At 35.3% G+C, this 26,083-nt stretch overlaps 1 protein-coding gene across 1 annotated transcript in view; it reads left to right on the top strand.

The window, feature by feature from the left end:
- LOC145693540 (oxaloacetate tautomerase FAHD2A, mitochondrial-like) overlaps positions 1-25,873 on the top strand; it is a 43,518-nt gene extending 17,645 nt beyond the window's left edge. The window contains 5 exon segments of the mRNA XM_081769622.1: positions 12,118-12,334; positions 16,850-17,068; positions 17,070-17,179; positions 20,944-21,031; positions 25,736-25,873. Of these exon segments, the coding sequence (XP_081625748.1) occupies positions 12,118-12,334; positions 16,850-17,068; positions 17,070-17,179; positions 20,944-21,031; positions 25,736-25,807 (706 nt within the window). The 3' untranslated portion in view covers positions 25,808-25,873.
- The last annotated feature ends 210 nt before the right edge of the window (positions 25,874-26,083 follow it).

The raw sequence follows: 26,083 nt of genomic DNA, 5'->3' as shown, positions 1-26,083 counted from the left end.
CTATTTGGAAGAGCCGCGTCTCGAGTCGATTTTGGTCAGTCTCAGTTACAGCACACTTTTGAGACCAGCAGACAGCCACACTCGTCTCGTGCGCATCCCTTTATGTATCTGTGTGCTGCCTGGAGACCAGACGAGAGGACCGAGAGTTACCAAATTTAGATCTTGGATACCTTGGTCCAGGCCCCAGATCAAGATGAAGCGATCTTTTTTTTTAATCGAACCAGGGGTTTCAGGAGACATTTACAGGGACATGTAAATGTAGTAGAAAATGACCGATATTAGTGTCGAATTCATAGTTTTCGCACTCGCTGAAATCAACGGTGATACTACTACAGGCGTTGACTTCCAAATACAGCCACCATGCGAATAATGGGTTTTTCAGATAGTTATTAATAAATGCAAGAAATAAATTATTAATAATAAATGGGAATTGATAGGAATACATTTTGAAAGAAAGAAACGAAATTGTAAACATACATAACCATATCTGACTTTGCATAATCTATCCTAAACAACAATCTCTAATCTATCAAGAAGAAAGTAGACTTTGGTAAATTAACTTCGGTGTCATTTTTCGCGAGGTAGTATTGCACATTTAAAATATGAATATTTAGGGATGCGCACGAATCGACATGTCTCGAATCGCGACTGGAATTCGAGTCGAGACACAATTTGTAAAATTCGAGACGTGTCGAGACAAACGTATTTCTCGACTTTAATTTTCGAGTCGAGACACGAGTCGAGTCGAGACTGTTCGTAAAAATCTCGACTCGACTCGAATGTCTCGAAAATCTTTCTATAATTTTTAATATTATTTTGAAGAAAGTATTCACTCACAAACAACCTTAAAATCAATTCCAGCATTTATTACTTTAGAAAGGTACAGAACGGATAAACTTATTAGTTAATCTTTCGAGATCAAGATTTAGTTTTCAGCTCAATTCACTTAATTAAAAGTAATAATTAATGTCGTGATATTTGATTTTAATAATAATAATAATAATAATAATAATAATAATAATAATAATAATAATAATAATAATAATAATGCTCTGGGGAACATTCACGTGAGCATCCATGTGTCTAGTGGAGCTCGAGCAAGGCAACGGAAGTGGTATTTTTCAACAAGAAAATGCACCATGTCACAAGGCCAGGAGTATGATGAACTGGTTCGAGAAATGTTCAACAATGTTCTATATCTGTTGACGGTGTGCAAATTACAAGGGGGATGAGGGAAATCCCCATTGGTAATACTGGATGTTGCTATAAGCAAAGATTTCAATCTATGTCAAAGAACTATGTGCTGTGTAATTAAAATGCTATGGGTAGTTCTATCTGTAGTGTGTATGAAATAAATTATTAAGAAATGCAACCTATGTGGCTTTCCGATTCCAAAAATGGCTTTGGTTTGAATAACATCATAAAACAATAAAAAGAAATTAAATTTTATTGTCAAACCAGCATCCTTTCAAACTCAGACAGAAAAAACTGACATGCTTGTGTTTTTGTTCGGAACGAGAAAACTCATGAAACAATGGTTAGTCACTGATGAAACTGGCATTAAGAGAACTTGTATTTCTATAAAGGATTTTTATACATACATATAACCACCAGCCCTCGGAATGAAATCTTCTGAAACACTGATCTCGATGCATGGTTTAACATTTTACTTGAATCTGGAACACTATCACAATATATTTAAACTTGAATCGATTGGAAAATGGAAATGAAAGCTGTTTGTAAGAATCATTAAAAAAATTAGGTATTTCTTGTTTTTAGGATAGTCCTCATTTGAAATAATAAACGCTAGTATACTTTCGAAGGTAATAATTTATTCCGAGTTATTAAATTTTTAAACACTTTCAAAAACTATGTTTACATTTTTGAGACATGAGACGAGACGAGGCATTTCAAGAGACGTCTCGTCTCATCTCGGAAACCTAGCCGCCGAACCAGGAGATGATCAAGGTAGAGACTAAAGCATAGTTGTCAACTTTATCCAGTGTAAATAAAGTAGGATTGAAACCCATTTTATCCAGTGTATACCAAAGCGTCAAGGGAAGGGCGATAATAATTTCATAAGTTCACACACGGCACGATCAAGCCCTGAATCTATTGAAATCTTACTACGTAATAATTATCGAGTATCTGCACTTTTTCTATTAAAATTCATAGCATATTCTATCATAATATAAATTGTCACTCATGTACTGTATGGTAATGTAACTCATGATAAAAGTGTTTTGTTTTAAAACAAAATGAAACGGTTGAGGTGGACTCTGGCGAGTAGAAGACATGCAATTTATTAAATCGCCTCGCAACCTTGTTGGCCACACACTTAGGTTACACTCTTCAACTTTTTTCCATGTTATCTAAAGTATCGACTAATCTTAAATTCGCATTGCCAATTTGGATTTTCTAACAATTAATCTGTTGCAACTTAATTTGGATGCAAAATCCTACTTAATTAGCATTTAAGAACTTTACAGTGTGCATTAAAATGATGACAAATATAGTGAAATCTCAGTTTCAAATTTCATGTCTACCTTGAATCTAAAAACCTTTGCCGTCATTTCCTTCAATGTTGAAAGGAGCCGAAACTTGCAATAGATCTCAATTTTTCGCTTATATAATCTTTAATTACCACTATGTGTTCATAAAATTTTAAAGAAAAAAAATCAAATGAAATCTTTAAGTTTTACATCCCACGTTTATGGCGGTTAGGCTAAAGGAGACGGTGATGATGAGAGATGAGGGGGGAAATGGTGGAATGAAAAATGTGAGAGGAAACGGGAGAACCCCGAGAAAACACACGAGCACGGTGTTTGTCCACCACAAAGTCCACACAGCGCGAGCTGGGATCGAACATGGAACCCCAAGCACCGGAGGTGAACGCTCTACCACTGAGCCACCGGGCCTCCAAAATTTTAAAGAAATATTAGTTACTAACAATAACTTCCGATGTGTAACACTTCGATTTTGATAAAATTTGGCAGGTAGATATTACACATGAAATAAACGAATACGTGTCCTCTATTTTCTACGGAAAAACAGTTTTAGGGGGCAAAAGCCCCCACGTAAAATTTTGAAGGTTGACGGCCCGCAAAGCAAAGAAATTGAACAGAAGTAAACGAAATTTTACACACATATTGCAGACAAAATTAGGGAATACGAGCTTCGTATTTTCCTTAAAAAACGGTTAAGTGGGGCACGGCACCCTCCAAAACTTTCATCACGAAATATTGAAAGTGCTAGTAACAGTATGTCAGATGTGTGTAAAGAACATGAAGAATTGCAACGAAACTTTGTGTAAGAACAATACGCAAAAAATAAAGGAATACGTTTTTTTATATTCTGCGGAAAAACGGTTTTAGGTGGAAAAAGTCCCACCCAATTTTTTTTAATTGAGGCCCGAAAGGCCAGAGGAAGTTAACCCAAGTCAATGAAATTGTGCACAGATATCGTAGATATAAAATGAGGGAATACGGGTTCTTTATTTTCTTGAAAAAAAGAAAACCGTTTAGGTGGGACACAGCCCCCTCCAAAACTTTGATCGTGAAATATCAAAAGTGCTAATAACAGTGTCAGAAGTGCTTGAAGGACATGAAAAATTGGAACAACACATTGTGTAGGGACAATATGGAAAAAGTATACGAATACGGGTTTTCTATTTTCTGCGGAAAAAAGGTTTTAGGGGCAAAAACTTCCACCCAAAATTTTGAAAATTGAGGCCGAATGGCCAGAGGATATGAACTGAAGTGAATGAAATTTTGCATAGATACTGTAGACATATAATTAGGGAATGCATGTTTCTTATTGTACTGAAAAAAAAAAAGAAACCAGTTTAGATGATTCACAGACCCCTCCAAAACTTTGATCGTAAAATATCAAAAGTGTTAATAACAGTATGTCACAAGTGCTTGAAGAACATGAGGAATTGGAACAACACATTGAGTAGGGACAATACGCAAGAAAAAAAAAAACGAATACGATTTCTTATTCTGCTGGAAAATGGTTTTCAAGGGGCAAAAGCCAACCCAAAATTTCTAAATTTGAGGCCCAAAAGGCAAGAAGAACTGCACCGAATTGAATTACATTGTGCACAGACATTGTACACGTAAGATGAGATAATTAGGTTTCGTATTATCCTGGAAAAAACGGTTGAGTGAGGCACGGACCTTACAAACCGTTGATTACTAAATATCAAAATTGCAAATAAGCATATGTCGGACTTTCCTAAAGAATATTTCGAATTACAACGAAAATTCGTATATTCCAAAACAATAAATGAACCGTTTTAATTTTTGCGGGAAAACACTTTTGGGACCTAAGCCCCATCCGAAAAAAAGTAATTATTTCCTTAATAGCGCAGGAAGGAGTGGACCGAAGCAAATGAAATTGTGTGTAGATTTTATATACACCCTATGTGAAATAAGCCCTTTCGTGTTTCTCAAGTTTTCCTATCCGTTGCTTCAAATTTGGCAGATCAAGAGCAAACTGCAAATAAATCGACACGTATTTTTGTTTATACGCAAAACATTATAAGGGTTAAAAGTGCCTCCTGAAATACTATAAAAAAAGGCTATACTGTTTGTGTTTGTAGTTGATCTGAAAAATTTAAAGAAATCGAATGGAGACACGACACATGTGAAACACGAAGGGCCATAGTTCACACACCCAATATCTACATACAATTTCATTCGCTTTGGTCCACCCCTCTCGCCCCTCAAAGCCTCGGCCCACTCAACAGTTTTTTTTTTGTTTCAGGAAGAATACAAACATATATTCCCTCATCTTACCTCTGCAATACTTGTGCACATATCATTCATTCATTTCGGTCCATTTCTTCTTGCCTTTCTTGCGTCAACTTTCAAATTTTTGCGTGGGAGCCTTTGCCCCCTAAAACCATTTATCCACAGAAAATTTAAAAAACGCGTATTCGTTTATTTTTTGCCTATTGTTCATACAAAAAGTTTCGTTCAAATTTTTCATGTCCTTTACAAACATCTGACTACTGTTACTAGCGTTTTTGATATTTCATGATCAAAGGTTTCGAGGGGTCCGTGCCCCACCTAACCGTTTCTTACAGGAAGATACGAAACTCGTATTCCCTTGGTTTATATCTGCAATATCTGTGCAAAATTTCATTCACTTTAGTTCACTTCTTCTTATCTTTCGGGAGTCAACTTTAAAAATTTTGGGGTGGGCTCTTTAGCCCTCTAAAACCGTTTTTCCGCAGAAAATAAAAACAACAGTATTCGTTTATTTTTAGCGTATTGTCCATACACAAAGTTATGTTGCAATTCTTCATGTCCTTTTCACGCATCTGACATACTGTTACTAGCACATTCGATATTTCGTGATCAAAGGTTCGGTGCCCCAAACAACTCTTTTTCCAGGAATATACTTAACCCGTATTCCCTCATTTTATGTCTACAAAATCTGTGCACAACTTCATTTACTTTGGTTCATTCTTTTTGCCTTTCGGGTGTCATCTTTCAAAATTTTTGGTGGGGGACTTTGCCCCCTTAAACCGATTTTCCGCAGAAAATAATAAACAGTATATGTTTATTTTTTGCGTATTGTCCATACAAAAAGTTATGTTGAAATTCTTCATGTCTTTAACACACATCTGAAATACTGTTAATGACACTTTTGATTTTTCGTGATCAAAGGTTTGGATGGTTCGGTGCCCCACCCAACAGTTTTCTGAAGGAAAATACGAAACCCGTATAATAATTTCACGTCTACAATGTCTGTGCAAAATTACATTCACTTTGGTTCACTTCCTCTTAGCATTCAGCATCAACTTTCAAAATTTTCTGGTGAGTTTTTTTTTTTTTGCAACCTAAAAAGCGTTTCTCCGCAGAAAATAAAATAACTATGCGTTTGTATTTGACGTTTTGTCCATACACAAAGTTATGCTGCAATTCTTCATGTCCTTTACACACATCTGACATGCTGTTACTAGTACTTTCGATATTTCGTGATCAAAGGTTTGTAGGGGTCGGTGCACCAAACAACCCTTTTTTTTCAGGAATATACTAAACCCGTATTCCCTAATTTTATGTATACAATCTGAGCACAACTTCTTCACTTTGGTTCATTTCTTCCTGCCTTTAGGGCGTCAACACTCAAAATTTTGGGTAGGGGCTTTTGCCCCTAATAAACGTCTTTTTTCAGAAAGTAAAACACAGTATATGTTTATTTTTTGCGTATTGTTCATACACAAAGTTTTGTTGCAAGTCTTGATGTCCTTAGACACATCTGACATACTGTTACTAGCACTTTCGATATTTCGTGATTAAAGGTTTGGAGGGGTCTTTGCCCTACCCAACCCTTTATTGCAGGAGTATACGGAACCCGCTTTTCGTCATTTTACATCTACAATATCTGTGCACAATTTAATTCACTTTGGTTTACTTGTTTTTGCCTTTCACGTATCAAATTTCAAAATTTTGTGTTGGGGATTTTGCCCCCTAAAATGTTTTTTCGCAGAACATAAAAAGCCCGTATTCGTTTGTTTTTTCGTATTGTCCAAATTAAATTTTCGCTGCAATTCTTTATGTTCTTTACACACATCCGACATACTGTTACCAACACTTTTGATGTTTCGTGATCAAATGTTTGGAGGGGCCCATGCCCCACCCAACCGTGTTTTTTAATAAAATACGAAACCCGTATTCCTTCATTTTACGTCTGCAATATCTGTGCACAATTGCACTCATTTCGTTTCAGTTGTTCTTGCCTTTCGGGTGTCAACTTTTTAAATTTTGATTTGGGCTTTTATATTAAACCTTTGCATTATATATTTTTTTAAGATTCTTTTTTGGGGGCGAATGAGAGAAATGGTTTCCTCTGATATCTGTTTCTTGCCATTCATCTTGTTTGAACTGCTTAAGTAAGAACATTTTGTAACTTTTGATGTCACCCAATTCCGTCACGATAATAAAATTGTCATTCTTAACAATTTGTTTTATTCTCTTATTTGCAGTTTGCCACATTGATATATTTGTTACAAAATTGAGGTTTGGTCCAACGCCTTTCGAATTCGCAACCAACCGAAGCGCCGAGCTTTTTGGGTTGCCTGCTATTGCAGGAAAAGGAGAATTGCAGGTGGTAATGCACTTTTGGAGTCGTGTATACAATTTGGCTTAGAGTAAAAACAATCTATATAACATGTTGTGGTGTGGTTTGCGATAGCCCAAAGTTTATTAGAAAAGGTACAATTCTTTGTGTTTCACATTTGTATTAGTAATGACTAGTGTTGGGGTTTAAACTTCCTTATGATAGAGAGAGAGAGAGAGAGAGAGAGAGAGAGGATGGCCCAAAAGTAGGTATACAGTAACTTACTGATCAACCCATTGCTTTTTATATCATTTCTTATTGCTATCCATAAGGTAGATTTAGTTTCTTTATTATTTATTCTTAATGTTTTTGTACTTATATCTTAACCTTGGAACAGCCGAAACAAATGAACCTATAAGCTAGAATGTTAGAGGGTAGGGGAGAATGGGGTATTGGCGGTCACTTAAGCGCAATTCGATATACTGGAGAATTGGAAGCAGTTATTCGAACTTTTTAAAATGGAATAATTAAGCTGAAATGTACTCTTTGCAAAACAACAACTCTGAATATTTTGTGAAGTATCATCTATTACATACACCCGAAAAAGTGAAAGAAGAGCTTTGACCGGGATTTCCCTCACATACGGATAATGGCGGTCAGTTCTTACACAATACAATTTTCATATAAAAATAATTTATTTCATAATAATTATGCTACTTAGCTTATATATAACTGTATGGAAATGAGAGAAAGAACTAATTATGTCCACTGGAACAATATTTATTTTTATACACTTTTCTTACATAGAATTCATAGAGTAGAAAATATTTATATGGTTAAATATTAATATCATACACGTTATAACCTAGTTTTCATAATGTAATTTCAAAGTTTAGGTAAAAATGAAAGTCATAAAAGGTCTTTACAATAAGAATCATAAAAACTTAGCTGCTTTTACAGAGGAGTTGCTTCAGTAGGCCTACTTTCAGCGTACTAAACAATTTTAATTATTTAAATGTCTGCCTATCTTTCTTGACCAATCGAATTATTTGTTATATTATTAGTAATAACAATAGGAACCTAACTATAGTGTTTATAAACTGCATGGCGGTAGTAATATACAGCATATTAGTACTAATATAGCCTTATAAGGTTTTTCAAAACGAAAAGTACAATTTTAATGAGTTTGAAGTTTCAGATAAAATATAATAAGTCATTTAGATATGTACAAAAACATGAAGTTACTACCTTAAAACAGTTTTCTTTCATCAAACAACCTTTTCAATTGCATCTATCACAAGTATATGCTTCTGCAGTATCCCAACCACTACACGCTTGATGTACCCACAATCCGCACCCTGTACAGCGAAACCACATCTCACCGTCTTTACCAAACTCTTCACAAATGAGGCAAAGATCTTTGCCTGTGTTTGTTTCACAGTCATCATCAGAATCATCGTCACAGATTTGGCTTTCATTAAGCGAACAGCTTTCTTCAAAATTCTTCTGTAGGCCTCTATTTAGTAATTTCTTCTGCTTACGTTCATTTTTCTTCTTGCTCTGTACTTCACAGTTCTTGAATATTTCTTCTTCCTTTCTCTCCTTTATCTTACTAGAGCTCTTAAGGCCTTTCTGAAGTCTCTTTGCTTTCTTCTTTTTAACTCGGTTTTTCATTGGTGTGGATGTTAATATTTGAGAATGCGTCCTTTCCCGCTCTTTTCCCCGATAGCCCGTGCTCATCGATGGGAAATTATAGATGTCTTCTATTGGAACTAACATTTCAGGTTCTTTAGAAGATGTAGAACTAGGCTTACTTGGTGAACATCCTTGTTGCACTCGATCTTCAGGTTTGTTGTCTGTTTGTAGACGAGAAGATAACAGCAAACCTGGTTCTGAGTGATCGCCTGCTGGAGATGCATCATCAGTACAAACAGGTGTACTAGAAGAATTCTGTAGTATTGTTTCGCAAAGGAAATCTTTTTCGGTAATGATATTTGAATTAAGTGGTTTGATACCTGTGGCCTGAAACCCAGAAATTGCTTTAGCAATAGTCGCTACGACTGCATATGCCTTATGAAAAAGTTCAGCTACATCATAAGGGGTTATCTTCTGAAAATGTCTGCTTTTCATGAACAAATCACATTCTCTGCGATATGCAGCCTTTAAAGGAGAAAAAAATGTCACATCTAACGGCTGGAGACGATGGTAAGAGTGAGGTGGTAAGGAAACCATAACGATTCCACGATCTTTACAAAACTCATAAGCTTCTAATGTGCAGTGAGAAGTATGGTTGTCAAGGACTAATAAGACAGGATTGTCTTTCGATACATTGGTGAAGTCCGCGAAATGCTTAAGCCACAACACGAATAGTTCTTCTGTTATCCATCCTGATTTACTGCAGTGATAAATAGAACCGGGTGGGCCGTTCTTTTCCAGAAATGGTGTCATGCGCTGCCGAGGAAATATGAACATTGGTGGCACAAACTGACCTCCGGAACTCATAGCGCAAACAACTGTTATAGTCTTTCCTCTCTCCCAGCTGGTGATTGAGCCAACTTTTTTCTGTCCTTTTACAGCAATCACGACTCCTGGATCTTGGACTGTGGTTATGCCAGTCTCATCCATATTCCATATATTAGTATCTTTAAAATGGTACTTCTCCATTACTTTCTCCAAATTGGTGAAAAACCGGTTAACATCCATTTTATTAAGGCCCATAACTCTACCTACACTCACAGCTTCAGGTTTCCGGACGCTAATATCATGCCGTTTAAGGAAACCGCTAAGCCAATCCTTTCCAGCCATCCTGTTTGCTTTATTAAAACGATTTTTTATGTTATTGCGTTCGGCATATTCAAAAGCTATGCGTCTCAACTGAATAGGTGACAAACCGTGAAATATTTTGGACAGTAATTTGACGTGATTCGCAAGAGCATGTTCATAATTTGAAGGAAAATCAGTTTTTCTTCCAAACCTTGGAGAGCTAAAAACACCTTTCTTCACTCGCTCTTGTAAGGTACTAAAGGGAATTCCATGCATTTTGGCTGCCTTCCGAATCGATATCCCTCCTCTTATGGTAGCAATAGCATTTTCCAGCGACTGTGTTGACCATTTCCCTTTGTCTGTTTTTCTTGTCCGCTTAGAGGGCATCTGAAATGAGACATAAGAATACTATTCAAGACTCAAGAGGGTAATACCTGTCATAATTATCGAGTGACCGCCATTATCCGAAACGTACATTTATTATTCCCTTCAGTGTATAGCACACATATAGCTCAATTAAGAAAAAATGAATACGTACCTTCAAGAAGACTCTTCAAAGTATTCTATGTACAAGTTGCAGCACTATCGAACAACAACAAATGGTACAACAAGTCTATAAATGTCACTTATTTTTAGATCAGAAAATGACAAAACACACTTTTCACTACTGTACTCAAAGAAAGACTGCGATCTGGGCGGGAATGCTTATCAAGCTTTATTGGGGACTCGGCAGACAGCAGCACCTGTCAAAATTTGTCTGTGACTCACCGTTATATAATGACATCACTGACCATCATTATCGCCTGACCGCTATTACCCTCTTCTCCCCTATACCTGATCAATGCAGGGGTGTAGGCGTATACCTACTTTTGAACCACCCTGTATAATTACTCTCATAGTTAATGGTGCCGATTTCTCAGCAAATTTGGGAGGGGGGGCATTCAGATGCAGAAGACATATATGAGGATTTTAAGACAAATTGCATTCAAATTATACCGAATATCGCATATTCATAAGTACAATACGGGGGGCCGGGGCCCCAGACCGGCACTCTTGCTTATAGCATCAGAGTTCCTTCACACGAAAGCATAAAATTATATATATTCTATTTAGGTCAATATATGATTGAGCGTATTTTCATTTTTGTGCCTCAGCCGTAACATCAACAAATGTGTTTCTATTTGAACAAATATTTTTTTCTACTTCTTCAATTACTACCGCATATTAGATCTTTTACGCAAACCATTTACATTTCTTTACATTCTTTTTATTAGCATGTATTGTGTACGTACAGATGTCAAACTGCAACACAACAGGATTGACTGTCAAACGGTAGGATGCCATGGTAGGACCTGCCACCTACTGGCGAATTCGTGATGAAAGGTACACACATTTTTTCGCTGATTGAGCAGGCAGCTTAGAGGGAGCGTACGGATGTAGAAGGCAGTGGGCACGGGGGACGGCGTGACGTCATGCGTCCCTCTACCTTTTTAGATCCACTTTTATCCCTGTTTGTCAGCCCATACTGTATTAATATGTTGCATTTGCATTTTCTTAACAGGCATCATCCCGGCGAAATTAAAGTACCGCTAATTTTACAGTAATTATGTGATATCTTCAAATAGATAAAAGATAATTGAAATGTGGAACAAGAGCGCACTAGATAATATTTTCGTTAGGTACCGTTATCACAAGTCCCCTAATGGCTTTCAGTTTTCAGCCGTTTACAAACGCGAAAATAAATGTCGATTTTCAAAATGGCTCGGAATCGAAAGCAGATAAGTGAATCGAGATAACTGTATTCTATGTAAAATGATATTGTCTAGGGCGCTCTTGTTCCACATTTCGATTATCTTTTATCTATTTGAAGATGTCACATAATTACTGTAAAATTAGCGGTATTTTAATTTCGCCGGGATGAGGCCTCTTATGGCGGTTTTAGTATTTTGATAGGCGAAACGTGATGATATGTCACATTTTCTAACTTTGGAGTAAACTGAGAAAAAGGTATCAACATCCCCATGCAATTTAATACGATAATACATATCAAATCAGAGTATATGCATGTTATACGAGTAACGACACCATAGCCACTTCGTGGATAGGGGTCTTTCGTACCCAATAATCGTATAAGAATTTTGTTTACGCTCAATTCAAGTATCTCAATTGTGGAGTGAATGAAGACAGCTTATTCTGCCTTTCAAGCTTTCATATGTGAGTAAACATTATAAGACATACATCTCAGAAAATGCTTCTATGCTTTATTTATATCTTTTGTTTATCCAGTGCTGTAGCTGAGAAGAAACATGTAGTTCCTTTGAATGATGTAATATTACTCGCTCCAATCACTTCTCCAGATAAAGTTGCATGTGTGGGACTAAATTATGTGGATCACTGTAAGGAACTAGATCTACCGATTCCTGAAGTGCCTGTTTTCTTCAGTAAATTTCCTAGTGCGATTGTTGGGCCGTATGATAATATAATCCATCCCCTCAATTCAAAGGTAAGTATATGTGTATGTATGCATGTATTATTATTATTATTATTATTATTATTATTATTATTATTATTATTATTATTATTATTATTATTATTATTATTATTATTATTATTATTATTATTACCTCTAATGTATAAAGCGACATGATTTAGTTACTGATATAAAATTACGGGTACTTTCTGTTGACGTGGAAAGTTAAAATTTGGCATGCTCATAGGACAGAAACCAACAAGATAATTATTAAAAGTATATTTTACATTTTCATGTGGTAAAAAGGGAAAATGAAAAACTTCCCTATTTATTTAAATGGGCGTTTTTGAATATTAAATATTACGATGAAAATTGGTATGCTTGTAGGATTTTGATTGTATTATCTAAGTAAATCACAAAAATAATAATCTCCACCTTTATTGATATTTTATGGGGATCTGAAAAAATTTCTCCGTGTAATTTAAAAAGAGCACATTCTACAGCCCACAACTATTAGACACTTCCGGTAGGCCCACCAAAGATGTAATTTTGGCTCAGTGGTAGAGCATTCACCTCTGCTGCATGTGTCCTTGGTTCAATCTCAACTCGCACCAAGTGAATTTTGTGGTGGACAAACACCGTATGTGTAGGTTTTCTCGGGGTTCTCCCGTTTCCTCCCACTTCCTTCATTTCATTCTTTTCTAATCATCACCACCTCATTTAGCCTAACCGTGACCTCCCGTGGCCTAGTCGCTAATGCTCTCGCCTTCGGTGCAAGCTGTCCCGGGTTCGATTCGGTCCAAAAAGTGTAAAAAGCTTCTTCCGGCCAATCATCCTGAATGAGGTTTCCCTGGGTTTTCCTCATTCACACCAGGCAAATGCCTAATTTTCAGGTTCCAGGCAACCTCCTTCCTTATCCTCTCCCAGGATAATGTGCTCGCCGAGGGTCGTCATCCCTTATATGTGTGATGGGCTAAATGACCATAGATGCCGAAAGCTCAGAAATACAAATCCTAAAGCCTAAAATCCTTTAGCCTAACCGGCATAATCGTGGAACGTAAAACTTAAAGATTTCATTTTATTTCATTTTTAAAGATAAAATTTGCCCTGCTTATATCTTCTCGGAACTAACCCACAGAAAAATTACTAAAAGTCAATATTTTTAATTTCTATGATGTCTAACTGGGAGGGGAAAAAATCCCCATGCTATTTATTTTTTTCATTAAACCTCATGTTTTAAACGATTGAAATAAAACCTTGAAATTTGGTAGGCTTGTAGGTTTCTGATCTAAAAAAAAAAAAAAAAAAAAAAAAAAAAGACCAAAAATAAGCATGTCAAACTTTATTGGGATTTAGTGGGAAACTGAAAAAATATTATCATGTTATTTAAATGGAACACCTTATGCACCATAAGTATTTCTGGTAAGAATACAGTGGTGAAATTTAGCGTGTTTGTATCTCGGAGATAACCTACAGAAAAGTGCCAAAACAATACATACATATATATATATATATATATATATATATATATATATATATATAATATATATATATATATATATATATATATATATATATATATATATATATATTATATAAAGTTTGTATGAAGTCAAGGCTGAAATATGAGGTGTGAGGCAGTAGGCCGAATAAACGTGAAGATCTAGGAACAAAGCCAGTGAAAGGCTAGTTTATTACTATTGTTAATATAATATTAAAAGCGTAAATTACAGATAACAACAACAAACTTTCACTTATAAGTGAGCGGATTAAACATTTTGGTAATTGTCAGTGGATTCGGTTTTTTAAATGTATCTAAAAAAAAAAACTGTTTTCGTCTTCAAAATAAACGAGTATTGACAGTATGTAAGTATCCCATCACTTTATCGTCTTTTTTTTTTTTGGTAATTTGCAGAATGCTGCCTATTTTAAAAAATCAAAATTTGTAAAAGAGCATTTTTTGTGTTTTGCGTCGTTATACAACACCCAGATTATGAAGGACAGGACTACGAAGGTTGGGAACCACGACTGAGATTTAAATCTGGTGTAGTTGGCATGGGTCTGCGTAACGTAGTCGCTAACGCTCTCGCCTTCGGTGCGAGCGGTCCAGGGTTCGATTCCCGGTGAGGGTACTCGGTCGAAAAAGTAAAAAGCTTTTTCAGGCCAGCCATACTGAATGAGGTTTTCCTGGGTTTTCCAGGCAAATGCCGGAATGGTACCTTCCTTCCTTCCTCAATCCCGAATACGTGACAGGCTAACATGACCATAGATGTCGAAAGCACAGAAATCTAAAATCTTAAATAATAAAATCCTAGTGTAGTTGGCAGGCGTGGGAGGAGACGATTATGCAAGATCAAATCTTAAAGTTCCTCCAAGAGAGCTGGGTTACAAGACCACGCCACAGTTCCGGCTTAATTCAAATTTCGTTTCATTGATCGAAAATATAACTTTACAAATTTTTTATGAGTTTCAAGCTGTAAGCACTCATTATTCCTGACTCTTAGGAGATTGACTAACTAAAAATAATATAGAATTTACCATTTGTTTCTCATAAGTGAAAGAAGATAATGAAATTCCTCTTACCACAATCATAGAAAATGTTATTCTACAACAGAAAATATAAACCTCAAGAATTTTGTATGTTGCCATTAATAGAAATTACAGTGTTGCCAGGATAACATTTCCCAAAATCTAAGACAGGGACTAGAGGAACGAACTCGAAGTGCATTTGATTACGTATCATGTTGTCCTGATATCCTGAGAATACTCTTTAAATAATAGTCGTATTTAGTTGGTAATGAACAAAATAGTTTTATAGTTATTAAAATTAAATAAGTTATTTAAAAAGTAGTTTAGCAAACCAAGTTACAGATCTTATTCTTGGCTTTTATACACATGTTTGCTGTTTTATTCCTGCTTTCTTCGCACAATACAGTACTACAGTATAGGCCCTACTTCCGGCAGTTTTTAGACTCAAATAATTATTTAAATTATATTACTGTTGCCTCTGTAATAGATCCTGAGTATGGTATATATCTGATCTTTTAATGCGCGTTAGAGATTATATTCGTGCATTACTTTATTTTAAACCAGTAACAATGTCACGTGTGCACAAAGTGAAGTAGTTTGGTTTGTATTCAGAGGCGTCATTTGGGAGGACAGGACCAATTGCCTCCCCTGAATCTAAGTAATGCAATTGTATCTTTAAAAAATGTGTAATATCTTATATCAATGGAGAACCTCTTTCTCACGTAAAATCTGAAATGCTGCTGCTGCGTAGTATTTTCTCGATTACTGCTGAAATCGGAAGTGGTAGAAGATTTCTACGACTTTTGGTTATAGTACAAAAATTAGAATAAAGATGGAATATATTGTTGCGACGCTTGACTGCAGAAACTACTTTTTCCTTTATTGCTGTTTTTACTCTATAGCAAAGTTACTCAACCTTTTCCACCACCGTACCACTAAAGTATGTTGTTAATCAATACTGCCATATGTCGTGCGTACCACCAACAGGGATTCGCGTACCACTGGTGATACGCGTACTATAGGTTGAGAACCCCTGCTCTATAGCGATCAACGTCAAAACTGGAAGTGGTTGATTTTCGCCATTTCTGGTTTGAATAGAGGGTTAAAAGGAGAAGGTGGTGTCTAATATTAGAACGCTAAATCGATTTAAAAAGGAAAAGGAACGCTTTGCAACGATTTAATTTGAAGCACGTAGATAATATGCAGTACACCAAAGTACTGCATGTCATCTAATTCATATCGGTGCTTGAAATTTTCGTTTGATTTACTTTATTTTCTGTGGGTTTGGTTTTGTGTTTACTGTCACTTTTCAATCGAAAGTACATATAAGATGTGCACCTATATCTTAACATGCAATCCGAACCAGAGGAGTTCCCACTGGGGACTGAATCCCAGTCATCCACGCTGGAGAGGTTTCTCTTTAAGATGTTGTCCACTACAAGTTCTATGGCGTGGGTCTTACTGAATGTTCAAAAGAGCGCTGCGCTTCTGTCCTAAATCACCTTCAAACGAAAACATAGTGTTCAGTGGTAGAATGCTTCTCTTCCCGGACATCCCATTAGTAACACAATGTCCGTGTATTTCCTCAGGGTTCTTCCGTTTTCTTTTCCTTCTTTCTTCATTTCACCAACTTTTTAATGATTATTCATTTGCATGAACCAATCATCTCTTCCATTCTATAGGGCGTAACCCCATGGCACTAAACTAAAAAGTTATTTTTCAAAAATCAAATATTTCATGTCGTGAAAATATGCATTATATGAAGAAAACACTAACTCCTTTCGCTATTAAAAAAATATATATATTTTATATTCTATTTCCGATATAGCTATATAGCTTCATGTGTTTACTACTAGCACTACATCATGGCTGATCGAGATACACAATTTAGCTCTACTTTGGACTTTCATGACTCCATTTATTTATCTGGATCAATGAGATTAGATTTAATAACGAATTAAATAAAACTTTTATATTTTTGTGTATATTAATCTATATTTTTATGAAATCTCTGAATAGGCTTTGGACTGGGAAGTAGAGCTGGTCATTGTAATTGGTAAGAAAGGAAAGGACATTCCTCGTTCAGAGGCCAGGGAGTATATCTTTGGCTACACTGTTGCCCATGACGTAACAGCAAGAGACTGGCAACAGAAAAATGGCGGACAATGGCTCTTATCTAAATCAATGGACTGTTTCTGCCCACTTGGTCCTGCAGTAGTTACTACAGATGAAGTTCCAGGATCCACATAATCTCCGCATCCAGTGCAGAGTGAATGGAGTTACCAAACAGAGTAGCAGCACTAGCCAATTTGTCCATGGAGTTGATGCTGTAGTGTCCTTTTTGTCGAAGTAAGTAGTATACAGACAGGACATAGAAGGGTTGTGAGACAGTAGGTTTCTATCAATCTTTTAAAATCAATATTTTAACAACTTCTAAGGAGTTGTAAAGTTTGGTACTAAAATTTCATATAAATAATATTATGGGAATGTTGCTCATGAGGCAGGGTAGCATATTACTAAATGTCTGTCATAGAAAACACGAACTACCAATAAAGTAAATATACAAGTAGCTTAGGGTAGTTTAGTAACGTTTAAAATGTGGTAGTTCAATATGTCAACAATTTGTTTTCACAATTTCTTTCTGGGCTTTTAGGAGTTTTACAATCCCCCACAGAAGTCTCAAAGGTTTGTGACTTTTTGATACAATTTTCTGACAGCGCCATAGCTCCGATCTTTTATCACCGTCGGCATCTCACTTCAATAACTATTACCTGACCAGGATAGCAGTGCCGATTTTGACTGAGGGCGCTACTGTTCTGTTTATCACAATTGCCAGGCGAGCGCGGGGACAGGGGAGTGGAAAGTCTCACTGCTGCAGTGTATACAACGGTATTTCAAAGTTATAGTGTAAATGTTGTAAGTGCTAAGTGTCCTGATTCGTTTGAGCTTAATAAAGAGCGCCATAAATTATATACAGTAGTTGTTGTCAATAAAGGAATGGTTCATTATTCCTGAATTAATGAAGACGTATTGCAGATAGCAGTATATGTATGAAAATTACCAATGCAAGGAGAACATAACACAATTGACAATTCAGTGAGCTTCTACCATGTATTAAACAGATTATATAAAAGTTGATTACTTTTTATTCGAGTTCATTATAAAATAGAAGCAACCTGTAAAAAGCAGGAATAGCGATGCCAATGACTAATAAACTAATTTAAGGTTGATACTTTAGAGTAGAGTTTTCCAACTTGGGTGTTGTGACACCTTCATAGCATCGAGGAAGTGAGGAGATATTTGGTTAGAAATTCGGAATTTTAAAGGAATGAATAACTTGTGATAAAACAATACTAAATATTCTTATTAATTTTTGTTCAGAGCATTAACTGCGTGATCGACATGTAGATTCCGACAATCTTGTGTGGGTGACAATCACTAGATGACTCTATTCTTAATGTTGCTAGAACACTAAATTCAGACTGCAATACAAAAAGTATTTAAAAATAAGTTTTAACGTCCTGGATCGATGAAAGGTATTTATTCTATAACGAAGTGTTTGATATGTAGAGAAAAACTAGTGAATGGGCGTAGTAGAGAGACGCACCTAGCTTACCGGGAGTTCCATCGGGTCCAAACCCTCTCAAAACTTCGTGATCTTTTACTTATATATTTGTGTATCATCTAAGTCATGGTCGCACCCACAGGGCGTCCAGCTTCACTAGACCCTCTCCAATCTTTCTACTTTAGATGATCTAACAAAAATATATAGAGGTGGGCGCCTCGTATCATGTAAACTTGTACTAATAGGGTGTCGTCCTAAGGGAAAGATTGGAAAGCATTGGTTTAGAGCAGTAATCCACATTTTGCTCCTCACGACACACCTTAAATTATTTATGACTCAAACTGCACACCAAAATGTAATTTTGCTCATGTAATGTTGATATTGGTACTACTAATACAACCATGTAATATAATCATTATTTATATTATTATTATTGTTATTATTATTATTATTATTATTATTATTATTATTATTATTAATTAGTATTATTAAACAGAAATAGACTTCTGAAGTTCTTACTAATTTGTGAACTTTAATTAACAGTAGATGAAGTGTAAAAAATATAAGAAAATATAATTTTCTATTAGTTCTATTATTAAAATAAATAATTGTATTCATACTTTACAGTAATGGAATAAAAAAGAAATAAAATTTATTTTTATACAATATAATTATGAAAAAATTGCGTCACACCTTTAACCTTGTGTTGGCACTGCGATGTACCGCAGCACACTGCCTGCGGATCACTGGTTTAGAGAATCGTACAATATCTTGTAAGTTTAAGTTTAAATCAAGTTAAGGTTAAAGCTCAAGAAACTGCGATGATTGGGTTTGTGTTTTAAATGTATCCCTATGTTTTTCGGTTCACACAAATTATTCTCTCAAGCTTAAGCCAAGAGAAAATTGGAAAAATTTTCAGTAGAGAAATATGAAAATCTCCTCTTTTGGTGTAGCGGCTAGCGCCTGCGTCTTTGATTCACATGGTCACGCTTTATATTCCCGTGGAAGAGCGCAAAAAATTAATTTCATAATCATTCATTTTCATTAATCATCCGTCTCCTTTAGCCTAAAGTCATACCCGTAGGACGTTAAACTAAAATAAAACATTTCACTTTTTCAAATGTAAACCCTTTGAGGAAAAGTGAGGGGAAAGGGAGGATTAGGTGAAGAAGAAATTTTCCCTGCGTTTTTAAAAGAGTTATAAAATTCGGAATCCTGCCTTTTGGGATTGATTTGTAAAATTTGATTCGAGTGCATCGAAATTCCGCTCTTTGGCAAAGTTGCAATAAAACATGAGCGATTAATGTAAGTGTAAGGGTACGATTATACCAAAATTTTCCTATTTCATCCATTTTGTCCTTCAACGGTACAGAAAAACGTAATACAAACACATTGTTTTAAATGGAAGCTAGTGATGTTGCATGTTGAATCAAGCTTTGCATCTCATTTTACATTTTTGCAGGGACGATAAAATAGACATAACTCTGATTAGCTACTATTTGCTACACACAAACAGGAGTTCTACTTGTTTGGTGAAGTTTCAAATAGCGTTGCGTGTATTCTCTTTACTCCAAATGTGCTGTTACTGTCTGAGCTACCAACCCTAATTTGCTCCTGAGAGGAACAAATGCTATCATCCTGCAACCATTCTACAAATTCAAATTCCATAAAATTGAAAATATCTCTGGCCATAGAGAAGGTATTGCCTTCTACGGCCCGCCCATCCTCGGATGGAATGAAACTCTTCTTTAAAAGAATCTACACACTATAATTCCGAAATAGCTTTATCTGTCTGGTTTACACGATCTTGAAACGGCCGTAACATCTTTCTAGCTACATTCTTACTAGCAAGTGAAAGCTTTCACTGATCGATATCGGAAATACAGTATGGGTATTAGTACGTCAATGGGTTTTGGTGCTAATACTAGCTGGGGTGTTACTAACAACACAGAGTATACTTTGAAAGAATATCGTGGTGGTGTTCCTATTTCCACGTCCCATCGTTCATTCATCTAGTTCTTTAATACCGCCACAGTGTTATTATCACATCGTTTAACCCGAAACCAGCTTTGTGCCAAACTGGTAATATCGGGCCTGTGTTAACCGCAACATCGGATGCTTTGTGTTGAAATTACGGGCTGAAGTGGTAGTCATGCTGAGATTACTGGCCTGTATTAAAATTGAGATGCATTAACACTGATTATTTTTTACTCTCCATTTGGAACAATATAATAAGGCTCACGGACCTTGTGTAGATGAAATCTACACACTTTTTCAATTCTCGCACGTACATGAGATGACATGAGCACCACGCTTCGGACGTTTTGATGGCATAGGAGAAACTATAAGTAAATATATAAATACATACTACAATTTATCGTAATATTATAAATCAATTAAATTCATATAAATTGAGATATTGTGATTTCCAAGTTTATGCAGTACATACTCTCTATTTCAGAGAATTAAAACGTAAAACACAAAAAATTATCTATGATTTTATTACCTTTTTTTGACAATTTACACAAATAATTACTTTCTCCTGCAGGTTTTGTACATTATATCCTGGCGACATTATTCTCACAGGAACACCGCCTGGGGTAGGCTTCTCCCGTAACCCTCCAGAATATTTAAAGGTAAGAGTATAGGAGGTTGTATCTTAGATATTTTCAAAATAGCAACAAATATTATTTTCAAGTAGGGCAAGGAACACTGTTTCATTTATCAAAGAACGTTGCGCTCTCTGAATTTTGGCGAATCTTCCAATGTGTAAAAAGAATTACGGATACAGAAAAATTACTCCAAACTGAATTTCATTAGGAGCTACAGTTTAGGAGCAGCAATTTTCTTACAAATTAACTTCTTTTAGATGGGGTAAGCTTGTTCTTTAGTTTTTAAAATCGTACTAACGCGATTCTTGAGATTGAGGAAAGCATTGCAATAATTTCTTCAACGATTTATCTATCTTTCATCTCTCCATTTCTTCCAACTGTTTAAATTTTGTAATTCTTAAAATAAATTATTCAAATTACATTCTACAGACTTGTGGTACGATCTCTTAGTTTTTTAGCAGCTTATAATATGATATAAAATATGCTCATAAACCTAATTGGGTTTCACCTTGACTCAGTAATCATAATTTCTATAATTGATACTTTTTAGATAATTATTTTATTAGAAGATCCAAAATGATAATGGAAAATGCACATATCACTCGTTTGGTAGATGTTTCGTTCATCAGTTTTAAAAAAGCATCCCTGGTTTACTTGCTCAAACTCCGGAAAAGCGATACTTGTTTATCTGCCGAAGATTGAGAAACTATTTCTGAGAAAATTTCTGATTAACTTGTTGGATCTGCAACAACCACTTTTTATATATAAAAACGATATTGATTTGTCTACTGGATGTACAATAACGAATTCTGGACGGACATCCCTTATTTATTTTCCGAAGGTCAAAGACAACTCGTAAAGGAAGTCCTTTAGTAAACAAGGTGAACCGTGGCTGCCTCAATTTTTCATAGTGGAGCTACCACCAAGAGAGATACTTCTCTATATAGAGTTTGGTAAAAGGAAAATATTGAGGATATAATATTCTGAGATAAGGATCTCTAATTCTTTGCAACCATTATTTAATATCACACAAAGGAACCCTCTGCTACTTTGGACGTCTTAATTGTAAAGGAAGACCTCTGAACACTGATCAACTTTTACTTGCTAAAATTTAAGGGCCTTTGCTAACGGTAAGCTCATCCTTACCTCTTAAGGAGTTGGGTTTATTTGCTCTGTCCGTATATCTATCCATCCGAGAGAGAATAAATGTCAAGAATTACTTGATGAATCGTCATTAATTTTATCCAGGATGTAGAGAATCAAAAGCTAGGAATTGAGTTCTTTGATCGACGTATATTCAAACCGGGAGTGGTAGAAATCAGCCATTAGAGCAAAAATGGAAATATATAGCAGAAGCAGTCTTCTGCAATCGATTAAGCTTCATTAGAATACATTCCATCTCCATCTTAACTCTACTAAAACAGAAAGTGATAGAAATCTACAACTTCCGTCTTCAATGCTTATATTGTTTTAAAGCACAGACAATAAGAGATAATGGGAATCTTATCTTTTTTAAGGGAATCGATTTCACGTACTAAGACCATGTATCATCTACTCTCTGAGTGCGCGCTTCTTAGTAGAGTAGCTTAGTTATACTAACTTTGTTTCCTTGGAAGTATCTACTGCCACTTTCTTGGTTTTGTCCAGATTGTCTGCTACCCTCGGATTCCGGAGACTCGGCGCCAGATTAATTTGAAACTAGAAGAAAAATATAGGATATCCGTACTCTTCAAGTTATTAGATCTTTCGTTTTCGAGAGCGTATAAAACAATTTTCATTTTTATCCATACTTACAATAGCAACTAATCTTCTGGCTTATCACTCCGGCTCCCTGAAATTCGCAGACTTGACATTTCTTTGCCTATGGGATTCTCAAAATTTACACCAAGTTACAAGTTGCTGGCATGAAGTGGCCATTATACTGGCCGAATGTAACATAATGGTCATACCTTGCCATTACTGAGCACACCCAAAACATGGTGTACCAGTAATGGCCACTTCCTGTAGAACGGCGTCAAAATGTTAGACCCTGTTTTTGTCGTCTTCTAGAGAATATTTCACTCATCTGAACATCATCGGACTTAAATATGAACCAATATCTACACTCAATGAGCAACAATATAAATTCGTCTTTTTGTCCCATGTCACAGCGTGAGTGTTTGATTCTGAATGATGTATGTCTGTGTGGTCTTCCAAGCGGGAACTGTGTAACGCCCGAAACGCAAAAAGCGCTGTAGTTTACTAGATTAATACTAGTGAGTGTGGGCTGTAAACCCAGATCCCTGTTTATATGTATTTTCTGTGTTATAAGAAGTCCAAAGTGCCCATTACTGGTACGCTTACCTTAATATATTCGGAAAGGAAAAGAAAAGAGAAAATCGAAGAAAAATAAAAGGAACGTAAATCGATAAACGTAAAACAATAGCAACAAAAAAACAGTTGGAGGTTTTTATTTACGAATACGAAAAATTGTTTGATTCTTTCCTTTATTTGTCCGATAATAATAGATTTTATTTGTTCTTTTTATTTCTTATCCGATAAACTGATAGAGTATATGAATAGTAAGATAATAAGATGTGTGGGAGGTGAGAAAGGTAAAAGTGTTGTTTGGCAACAGGGGTGTCAATTCCCCCAAAGACTGTGACGCCAATCCCCTCCAAATTAACACAGTATCCCCCTCATATTTAATTTTACAACTCGTCTTATTACAACACGTGAGATCATTGGTTAAAAAAAAAAAAAAAAAAACTCAACACTCAGATTGCAATCACACAAACTTTAAATTTGATGTAGTTTATTTCAACATAAAATGGATAATTAATTTTTGAACACTTTTAGGATGTTTCATTTGTAAGACAAAAAATAATGCGTAAAATTTTTGCAGACTTTACTCATACCACAGGTCTCGGTGATGTAAAAGATTATATATAACAAACTTCAATAAGATTGAATAATATTTAGAGGTAGCACACTTTGATCAGTTTTGCAAAAGTAGGCAAAAATACGATTTTTCGATATTAATTAATATTATTTTTAAAACTAGACATCACAAACTTAAAATGATACTAAAACTAGACAAGGTAAAACATATGTTCTATTAATCAACTTTAAATGATGCAATCAGTTCTTTGGTTTGCTTGGTGAAGACTTTTCTGTGATACTCAACTATCCTCAACAAAAATTTTTGTTGGTCGTCCCTGATTTGAAACTTTAAAATTTTCTTATCAGAGCAATCCCTCTTTCTCCGGTAGACAATTAAAAATTATTTTTATTTCAGTTTTTAACTGACTACTTTTATTTTTTATTACCTCTGGTTACACCTCGATGTTCATAATAGTATTTTACTGATTTATTTTTACACGTGTGTTTGTGTTAAAATTATTCTTTATTTAGGCATATTGTTATATTTATTTTGACAACAATTAACCAAACCTAGGCTACATCACAGAAAGTAAGACATATTTTCGTAAAGATACAGAAAAAATGCATAATTCCAGAAATTGTAAGGTGTAAAAATTACATCAAGTTATGCAAGTAAAAGTGAATAACAAAAACTTGAATTCAATGAATCTGACATTTTAATAACAACCTTTGTCTTTGTATACTGGTTAAGGAAAACTAATCAATAATGTCCTTATATGATAATTCGTTTAAAATTTCAGTCTCGCTATTTAAAATTAGTAGGTTATTTAACCATGTGTTCCCACGTTTGTTCTGAGGCGATTTTCGACAATTTTGATCCGACTCATAGTTCTTTCAGCTGAGCAGCTTGTTATAGAGAGTAAAAGAAGAATTCTGTAGATCCCGTTTAAGTTTAGATATCCCGAGAGCTGCTAATCCAGAGTTTCACAATTGTTTCCCTGCGGTCTTCGTTTTGATTATCAATTTTTTCTCCATCTAAAGCTTCTTCTTGAACATCTTCTGAGTGTAATTTACTACAGCTGTTCTAGTCTTGCTTGAAAATGTTAGACTTGGTTTGGGTAACAAATCAAAAAATATCTGTTGTGGTGTGAGGCCTTGTATACAAATGAAAAATTTTCTAGCTCAGCTACTGTTTCTTCACTATCAAAATGGTAGAAGTCACACAATTAATGTATCATATTTGACTGGATACTTTTATTCAGTTCGTCAAGTCCATTATGGGAAAAGAAAGCTATTTAGGTCATGCCCTGCAAGGATTGATTTGAAAAGCGATCTAGGAATTAAGCAGTAACTGAGTCAAGGATCTTAGACATCATCTTTAATTTTTCTTAAACGTTCAGTTGTTACTTCATCAACTGTCAGCTAGTCCATAAACTTTTTCCTCTTCCGTGAAAAATTCCTCCCCAAAATTTTAATGACGCCATTAACGTCATGTTCCCCCCTTGTGGGCACATCTGTTTGGCAACAACGCATTCCTCCATAATCTCCGATCAAAGAAAACCATTCCTCGAAGGAGCAAATAAAAATATTACAAATGCATCCTTTTACTCATCTCCATACAAGTACATTAGAATACAAGAATACAGTACATTTATACACGAGAGAAAATTATACTGTTTGGTCTCTATAATATTTTCTAAATTGCGAGAAAAAGTTATGTATTTGAGGCTGGGAGAGAAATTCTGAAATGGCACAGATTACTTTTAGTGTTCCATTAGCTACATTTCAATCAATGTCCTAAGGAATGAACAGTGTACAGCATATAAATATACTATATTCATAATTTGTATTCTTTTTCTGTTTCAGATTGGTGACGTAGTGGAATGTGAAGTCGAAAAGATAGGAGTAATACGAAATACTATTGTATCTGCTCAGTGAGAAAATATGCTCTCCATCAAGATTGAATGTAGATTTTCTTTCAAATACACTTTTCTCGAAAACGTTTTTCCTTGTTGTTTCTTAACTATCGTAAGCTCATACGAGAGACTATAAAATGTTTCGCAACTTTATATAGATATATCGTAATGTTGCACACAAGACGAAACTAGAAATGTACAAGGTGGCCCAAAAGTAGGTATACAGTCCCGTCCTGTATTTTATATCATTTCTTATTGTTATCAAACAGGTAGACCTAGTTTCTTTATTATTTGTTCT

Source organism: Thermobia domestica, chromosome 8 (assembly GCF_964235325.1).
Source record: "Thermobia domestica chromosome 8, izTheDome1.hap1.1, whole genome shotgun sequence".
In the NCBI taxonomy this organism is placed as follows: Eukaryota; Metazoa; Arthropoda; class Insecta; order Zygentoma; family Lepismatidae; genus Thermobia; species Thermobia domestica.
The sequence above is the reverse complement of the archived record's forward strand: the minus strand, read 5'-3'. Positions and strand labels throughout refer to the sequence as shown.